General features: G+C 36.0%; 1 protein-coding gene across 2 annotated transcripts in view; it reads right to left on the bottom strand.

Moving 5' to 3' along the window:
• Nucleotides 1–6606: 6606 nt before the first annotated feature.
• Nucleotides 6607–9383, bottom strand: part of LOC107846905 (phosphomannomutase/phosphoglucomutase) — a 31004-nt gene continuing 28227 nt past the window's right edge. The window contains exons 3-7 of one of the 2 annotated variants that reach the window (XM_047398845.1): nucleotides 8169–8685; nucleotides 7866–8065; nucleotides 7302–7414; nucleotides 7075–7215; nucleotides 6607–6987 (exon numbers count right to left, since the gene is read on the bottom strand). In XM_047398845.1, the coding sequence (XP_047254801.1) occupies nucleotides 6897–6987; nucleotides 7075–7215; nucleotides 7302–7414; nucleotides 7866–8065; nucleotides 8169–8685 (1062 nt within the window). In that variant the 3' untranslated portion in view covers nucleotides 6607–6896. The remainder of the gene's footprint in view (nucleotides 6988–7074; nucleotides 7216–7301; nucleotides 7415–7865; nucleotides 8066–8168; nucleotides 8686–9383) is intronic. The other variant, XM_047398846.1, reaches the window with a different exon arrangement.

Genomic DNA, 9383 nt, shown 5'->3' with positions numbered 1-9383 from the left:
ATTGGAACATACCAATGAAAAATATGTCTGACTGTCTAAAAGCCTATGGTGAGTTATTGGGACAGGTCCCTAACTAACTCTAACTAACTAAAATAACAAAAAGTAAAATAATGGAATGAGTAATGGAAAATCGAATGCATGACCAGGTATAAATATGTACTGAAATAATATGAATAACAAGATGACTAAAATACTGAACACTTGGTTAGGCAAACCTGAACTGAACGTAATTTGAATAACTGAACTGAGGACTAGGGTACCCAAACAACATGGGTTTGAGGTTAAAAGAGGTGGAAATTCCCAAAAAGCCCTTGTTAAAAACATGCAGAAATTATGTTCCCAGTCATTACAACTCACCTCAGGACTCGTTATGACTGGTCATGAGTCGTGGTCTAAGTTTTAACCTAGAAACCAAAGGTATGGGGTTCTTCTGCTATAAGTACAACCTTCCTTCTATGACTCATTATGACTGACTACGAGTCGTTAGGTGGAGTTGTAGTATGAGGCTTGATTCTTTGATCCTTTACTGGTCAAGTTATGGGTCCACATAATGACTTATAATATCTAACTATGAGTTATGTTCTAGACTCGTAACCACTAGAACTGATTCTTAGTTGAACACTGTTGTGACTACGAGTCCCTCCTAGCAACTCATAATGTCTGATTACGAATTATGGAGTAGATTCGTGGTCACTAGGCTGAAACTAAAGGTTCTTTCTATTGTCACCACCTCCTGCATATAAGGATTGAGTCGACACTGATGCTCTATACTTGGAATAAAATCCATCTCAAGTTGAATTTTTTTTGTACACAAACCAGGCTAAATACCCACAATATCTGTAATGGAACAACCTATGGCCCAATTGAATCTTTACAATATTGAAAATAATGCTTCCACTTCTAAATGTATCAAATCAGCTATAATAATAACAAGTAAAGTGTTGTTGGCCCTAAAAAATGTATATCACAAATGAGAAGGGTGGCTGTGTGGCTTCTCAATGGATGGGCAAGCAGGTGGAGTAGTTCTATTCTACAATCCAGATCAAGATTCATTGGTGCATAAGTACAGAAACCACTCCCAACAAGTGCACATACCATCTTATCATACTCCTCAATACCATCACTATCAAAGTTCATAATTACAGCTGCAAGAGCTTCAACATCTAGACTCTCTTCAATAGGAATAACAACATCAGAACTATCATCCCAAAGAGTAATTGTATCAATATCATGGAATGAATCTGCCTCATCATCATACACATCAATCACAGATATCACTCTCAACTTATCAGGCTGCTTCATAGCTTTGCATATATTGAATATCACTTGTTCATTATTAAGTCTCAGCATCAGATGTCCTTTATCCAAATCAATCAACATCCTACCTTTATCCAAGACTATTCTTCCCAAAATAATTAGGACTTGAAAGTTCACTTCACAGTCCAGGATCATAAAATCAGCAAAAAAGATGAAAAAAGCCTCCTTCACCAATACGTCATATAAAATACCAGATGGCTTTTTCACTATCCTATCTGCCATCACTAGTCTCATGGTAGTTAGTTTAGGGGCACCCAACCTCAGCTGTTTGAATACTTCAAAGGTCATGAGGTTGATGCTAGCTCCCAAATCACATAATGCTCGAGTGAAGTTGAAAGATCCAATAGTTCACAAAATGGTGAAAGCGCTAGGATCCTCCTTTTTCTCTACCAATAATCTAGTAACTACTGCACTTCAATGATGAATATTGTCGACTAGCTCATAATTTACTGACCTTTTCTTAGTAATTAAATCTTTTATGAATTTTGCATATCCTGGGATTTACTCCAATGCCTGTACGAGTGGTATATTGACAGACAACTCATTTAGCATAGAAAATTGTTTTTAATAATTACCCTCTTCTTGTTTCTTTTTTAGTCTTTGAGGAAAGGGAGGAAGGGGTCTCAGGAATAAGTGGGTCTGTGGTGGCTTTACAGCTCTGAGTTGTAATGGCATGGCAATGAGCATCATTTTTCAAATTCTAAACTGTATTATAGGGAGCGTGTCTGGCTGCCTCTGATTTATTCTGGTTGACATCTGACCAAATTGTTTCTCCAATGTTTTGATTGTTGTAGCATCTGCCTTAATATCCTTAGGACGGTTTTCTTGACTTTCTTGTCCTTTGACTAATTTTGACAAAAGTTTATCCATTCTGGATTTTGAATATGACCCCCAGGTGGAACATACTTATCAATCTTCTCCTTGTAATCATCTTTCTAATACCAATCACCATCTCTCTCTCTACTTGTATCTCTATATTTGTCATTATAATAGTTCTGACTTTGATTTCTACGCCCTTGGTCTCTAATATCCACCAACCTATGATCAAGATACTTTTCTTCCTCTTTATATTCAATCTTGGAAGTTTTTGAAGTAGATACCTGATTCCTAACTGCATTTACTTTCTCAGCACCCATTGCTACAAATTACTAGTAAGAAGCCCAATATCTGTCCAAAGTTGAGCAACCTCTTGTGTAACTAAATCATTATTCACTCTATAATTACCATCTACTCCAATAGCATATGCACCTGCACCATATTCAGCATCTCTCGAATGTTATCCTCTATTGGTCACTAAAATATTATCTGGCATCTCTTGTGCTTACTCCTACCGAAGTCACATAAATACACCTTCTAAAATAGTATCTATCATTGCTCTTAAATTTACATTTATTGATCTATATAAGATTTCCAACAAATTTATCCCTCTAATTCTGTGATTAGGTACCATGCTTAGCTTCTTCTTGAATCTAAACCACGCCTCATACAAGGATTTTGCAAGTAATTGTCTAAAGTTATAAATTTCATCTTTCAGCTGTAAAATCCTTGCATGAGGGAAAAATCTGCTAAGAAACTATTTTTGTAACCCATGCTATGAAGTGATTGAGCCTCTTAGAAGTTCCCCCAAGCATAGTGATGCTGCTTCAGTAAGCGAAAATGGGAACAACCTCAACCTCAAAGATTCTTGGTCCACCCCTAAAATAGTATAAGATGTGCAGATCCCAGTAAATATAGCAAGATGCAGATTTGCATCATCAGTTGTTGCTCCTAAGAACACACCATTTAAGTTTTACAGATGGATCATAGTATTAGTAATGTCAAACTTCACATTGAGTAGTACAGATAGAGAATGATTGCTCTTGTCTTAGTCGGTTAAACATATCCCATATCCTCGTCGTCTTTCTCATACGATTGCAGAGGCTGATATGCAGGGATCACTGGAACTCTACCTCTTGGAACTCTATCACCCACTTGTCTCGGCCTGACTAATTCTCTATTTTGAGCTCTCCGAGCCTCTTCAGCTAACCTAGCCCCTTCATCTTCTCATCTCTCTCACTCTAGAAGTTATTGTATCTGTATATCTATAATATTTTGTGGATCAAGTGTATTAAATATGATTTTCATGTTTGGATCAATAGGTGGAGGGTCTTGAACCCTAAAAGGAACACCATCACGAACTTGATCTTCCATTCTTTATGGTGTTTGAAGAATTCTTTCTGGATCTGAATAAAAAGAGAGTAAAGGATTTCCTCTACTCCTAGTGTTGACATACACCGGCGTATGCCAAATCAAGAAAAGAAAAGAAAATCCGTGAACTTTACAAAATTCAATTAACAAATTACACCATCTTCCCTGGTAATGGCGCCAAAATTTGATGTCGCCCAAAACTAACCTTTTATGCTGCGGTCGATGCCAAATATAGTAAACTAACTAGGTTGGGATCGAACCCACAGGGAAGATGCTAAACAGTTTCTTGGTTTGATTTATTTCACAAAAAGTACAGAAAAGTTAATGGAGGGATTTTAGTATCAATCGCAAGTAGTAACCAAATCTTGAGTTCTTTTGAGTTGTAAACAATAGAAGACGAACACTAGGCTTGTGTTCCCCTTGGCTTCTTAAATCCATAAATTTCTTGTGATCAACCCAACTATTCTATTGTTCTGCATGTAAAGTGTACAAGATAGGTATTATCAACCATCTTGTGAATGTGAAGATAAATCTCACCCTTTACCGGTTCAGTCTCAGGGCACTGCTTTGTTGCTCCTTGTTACGACCTCATTTCACTATTGCCTTTTGAGTTCAAGGGATTAGATCAGATGGTGGGAATTATAAGGTGGAGGTGAATCTCAGATTATTGTCTTAATCATCTTTTCCCAATCACAAATTCCCTTGTGAAGATGTTTGCAATTACAGGCTATCTTAAGCTTCTGTAGTATCTATAAGATTAATTATCGTGAAGAAGATTAAGATACATGCATAAACCCTAGAATAGACGAATATCACACCTCTTTTACATAGCTAACCCACTAGGTTTTCAGCAACCCTAGTCAGGTAGATTAGTCGCTCATGTTAATCCAAGAACCTATGATTATCTATGAAGAAGACATGTAATTAATTGCACAAGAATAAGATAAATAAACTCCAAAGTCTTGAATTAAATAAAAACCCAAAATCTCAAGAATAATTGTAATGTATGTGAAAAGTAAGTAACCTATTGTAAGAATGTGTAACCTAATAAAAGATAAACCCTAGGGTATTTATAGTATCTCAAAATAACATAGAAATCCTAATAAAAATTGAAAAGGTAAAGTTATGTTAGCACTCGGTACGACTCGGTCTTCAAATTGTACCGGCATCATACGAGTAGTACTTGTGCCTCTGTATCCATTCCAGTATCTGATCTCCCAATGCTTCAACTTTTTGTTCATCACACGACTTCTACTCATGAGACGTACACGAGCATACGGATCGTGTCCTTTACTCGTATCAACCTAGGACTTCTGTCTTTCCAAGCATTAAATACATGTTTGCTTACAGTTTCCTTATATGAGTCGTACTCATACTTTTGACTCGTATACTTTTGAGGCTTCAACTTTGGATGGTAGCTTTAGATTCTATCATGCTTACGATTTCTGTAAACGACTCGTATCCTTGCTTACGACTCGGATAATTGAGTCGTATCTTCTCCATACTTAGATTCTCAGTTTGTCTTTGGGTTCTGTTGTGCTTAAGAGTCATCCTACGAGTCGTATCGTGTGTTGATGATTCATGGGGTAACTCGTATCTTGATCAGAATTGATCTTTCTAGGTCTTTTCTTCTAATTTTATTCCAACACTGCTGTAGACCTTTTTTACCTGCAATAAACCCAAAAGTGCATCATATCTAGTAAAATAACCCAAGTACTCGTATAAATTCACGGTTTTAAGCATCGAAAGTGTGGTGTTTCCATCACACATCACACTCTCACCCTACTTGTTACTGATTTCATTCCTCCTCTCTGTGGTATTCTCTTGTATTTTGTTAGCACTTTGAGATGGCTTATCCCTCTTTGTTACTTGATCACTGTTGTCTGGCTGTGCAAAAATATTCTCCACCCATTCCTTAGAACTACATGATTACTAGTTGTAGACACCTTTAACACTGGTAAGCACTTCCTTCTGTTTTATATTCTCATTTAGCATATCTTTCTCTTTATTTTACTTTTATTCCTCTTGTACATCTTAATTCAGTATATCAAATTGATTAGAACTTTTGAAATCTTCATCTGGAGCTACTGCTTTCTTACTTAAAATTGTGTTGTATTTATGTTTCTGGTAAATCATCTGTTAGTAGGATGCCATTTTTGGTGACCTCTTCCATGCCTCCAACCCCCAGCTGGATTTTAGGTTGCTTCTCTTGACTGTGTTGCGACTCTTTTTCTTGTTCTTTTTCTTCTAGCCTTAATTCTGGATGCTAAATTCTGCAATCATCTTCATCATGTCCTTGTAGCTTGCATCTATACAATATGTTGGGATCATATCATATTTAATTTTAACCTTAATGCTCTTGCTTTCCTTTGTTAACCTCATTTTCAGTCTGCATTATGACAAAGTTATGTCTTTCAGCTAATAAGTCTAATTGTGCCTTAACCTGGCGCAAGTTGTTCTTGTCTTATTAATAGTTGCATCGTCCAAATGCAGTGGTTTTCCAACAGCAGATGCTAGGGAGAATAATGATTTCTTGACAAAGAAGGTTGGCAGCAGATCAGGGAATGAGTTCCAGGCTAAAGCTTGTGTAGTTTCTTTCTCTAACTTGAAGTTGGCATCATAAATCAATGGACACATTTGATATGAATGTCCATCTTTTGAATTTATGTAATGTGCACTTTTAGACATTATGTTGATGAAATCCTTGACTAATTCTAGCCTCATTAGAATATATCTATTTCGCATGAAGCCTATTTTGCATTCTCCTATAATAACACACTGTTTGAAAATTTATTCCCTCATTTCAACGCTCTCCGGCCACCCATATGAAAACTTACAAACTATCGCATATTGAAAATTCTCTATAATATTCATTCTATTGACTTCCTGCTCAGTCCATTTAAGAATTGAAATTCCATCTCTGAAATCAATCTTCTTAATTGGAATGGGTGCAATTTCAGCTTTCGAATTGGCCTTTTTATTAGTGTTATTTGATGATTGGCTACTGGTAGATGCCATGTTGGTGATAGGTTTAGGGTTTGACGGCCATAGATCTTCTCTATTGTCTTCTTGAAAAGTGATTCTTAGCATGGGATATGCACATGCTCAAAAAATATTTTTATATGCCTATAAAACAGTACATTTCATCTCAATTAAATTTATAAAACAAATTTTTATAACTATATATTTTGGTGTCATTGCTAACCACGAGAAGCGCTGCAAATTCCATGTACGAGAAGTGCAAGAGGTAAATGAACTGCCAACTTCATCAAGTAAGAATACATTTGTCACACTCTTTACTTCTTCTTCTTCTTCTTTTTCCAGTGCACCAAACACAGTTTAAGTAAACTTTGTGTTCAACATTATTGGCAAATCTGAACTTCAAACATCTCTTAAGCATCTGTGCTTAAATTTCCATTTCTAGCATACTTATCAATTTCGTTGATGTAGAGTATTTTATCCATTCCGCTAGGCAAGAGAAACCTAAAACATCAAATACACATAAGAAATGTGTGATCACTCAAACTATTAAAACGAAAACTCTTTATGAAAGGGAGCAAAAGATAATACCGATCTCTCAGAACTTTTGCCATGTATTGGCACCCACCAGGAATGGTGGATTGCAGATTAATAGCAATATTTGGGTTATGGATACTTTGTCGAAGGTGAACCCATCCATATTCGCCATTTTCTTCTTCTGAAACTTTGGCCCTGAATATAAATCAGCATTATATTCATGATGTCCAATACTTGAAAGCATATTGTCAATTCTTTTTGTCAATTTATTAGTTCCTTACCTATACATATAAGCATCAATTGCAGCTGGATCATCACTAGTGTCCACAAGGCAACCATCACTAACCCAGCAGTCTCCACAAGCATCAAGTTCCCATCCTGGTAAGTATCCTTGCTAAAGGTGAACAAACATTTGGAATATATAATCACTTCCCTTGGAATAAATGTCAATAGCTTTTAGATAAGAAACTAACTAAATAAAAGTCTATCTAACAGATTCTAGATAAGAAACTTCAATATGGTGGGAGAGCACACAAAAGTTCAGAGTCGAGTCTGATCGTAGTCCATCATCAAAAGAAGAAGTTGGATAATAAGAAAAAAGAATCATACATGAAGAAGTGTCAGAAGTTTTAGCAACTAAACAAAAATACTCTCTCTAATGGTTTAATCTTTTAGAAGAGTTATGTCACATACGTTAACAAGTAATTTAGACAACTGTAAAGTTTTCTATATCCAATGGAAGGAAGGAAGACATATAGAAGCTTTTGCCAACCAATTAAGTGAAACTAAAGGTATGAAGGAGTTCATATCCTTCCTCCAACTAGTGAAGAGTTCTAAACATGTACCTCAATGTATGTTTTGAATGCTTCAATGACTTCAAATGCTTTTGCTTTAGCATATCTAGGCTCAGAAAGGATGACCATTCTGAGTTCTGCCGACTCCAATGGCTCTTCAAGATCTTTAATGAGACTGTGAATGCCTCCTTCTGATCCCTCAAGCTTCATTCTAACCATTTCAGTTATAATTTTCACGACCATGTATGCACCTAGGAAATTTCATCAAGAAATAAGAAACTTTAAGTCAAAAAAGGGAACAATGGAACAATGAAAGAATAAACTTAGAATACTTGAAAATTATAAATCGCGTACCATCATCAAGAAAGTGATTTTCTTTCAAAGCACCATGGCCACTAGTTTCCATCATGAGATGTGTTTCGATGCCATCCTTATTAAGATTGATACCCTTGTCAATCACATTCCGATAACCAACTCTATACAAGCAATGTTGTCCTCCTCTATTCGTAATAAATTTAGTTAAGGCCATACTGGTTCGAGCATCAGTGACAACAGTTGTACCAGGGTGTTCCATGAGAACAATTGCCGACATTAGCGCAATGAGCCGGTCACCATTAATGGGATTTCCTTCACTATCCACAACACCACTCCGATCCACGTCTGTGTCAAAAACAATGCCGAGATCAGCCTTGTTTTCAAGAACTGCGGCTCTGGTTAAGGACATGGCTATTTTTTCCTCAGGGTTAGGGATATGGTTAGGAAACATTCCATCCGGATTTAGGTGGAGAGATCCAAATGTGTCTGCACCAAGCTTGTCTAACACATCCCAAGTAAAGAACCCTCCTGATCCATTTCCAGCATTAACAATTATCTGCATTTACAACCTTTGGTCACATTCCAAAAAAAACATTTTCACACTATTGAAGTTACATTTACAAATCAACAATGATACTTTTTTGTTTACAATAATGCTATTATGGTAACTTAAAATGGGTACAATATTACTCCAGTCATCTACCTATATTTGTCCACTATATACTAAAAATAGTCGTAAAACTTTATTTGGTTGATTTGAAAAATCTATTATGTCTATTTTATTCTTGTTATTAAACATTTTATTCCCAACATTCTTGGGGTGAGGGGGGTATTTCCTCCGTTACATATTAGCTGGTCCTTGTTGACTTGACCCTCGCCTTAAGAAAATATTCATTAAGAATTTATTTTACTAAATTAATCTTATTAATTATGATTGTTCACAACAAATTTTCGTAGTGTTGAAAATTAACTGCAAACAAAAATAAAATAAACAAAAAAGAGTAATTTTATTAAAATGAATCTTGTGAGTACAATTCTGTGATTCTCTTGATTCTTCTCTCCTAAACTTAAAAATGATTCTAGGACCTTCAGTAGTGTGTTTCTCGAATCGTTGGATGATTTGGACTCCTAGAAACGTATTTCAATCATCGGGGATGTCGGAAAGTGTTTTGTCGCTTTGGAATAATCTCTGGGAAGAACTCCGTTGATTGCTCTGCGCAAGAACTTGATAGTCAATGGCGACGTTGTCAATGC

Source organism: Capsicum annuum, chromosome 11 (genome assembly GCF_002878395.1).
Source record: "Capsicum annuum cultivar UCD-10X-F1 chromosome 11, UCD10Xv1.1, whole genome shotgun sequence".
Taxonomy (NCBI): Eukaryota; Viridiplantae; Streptophyta; class Magnoliopsida; order Solanales; family Solanaceae; genus Capsicum; species Capsicum annuum.
This window is presented reverse-complemented; position numbering and strand designations above follow the sequence as displayed.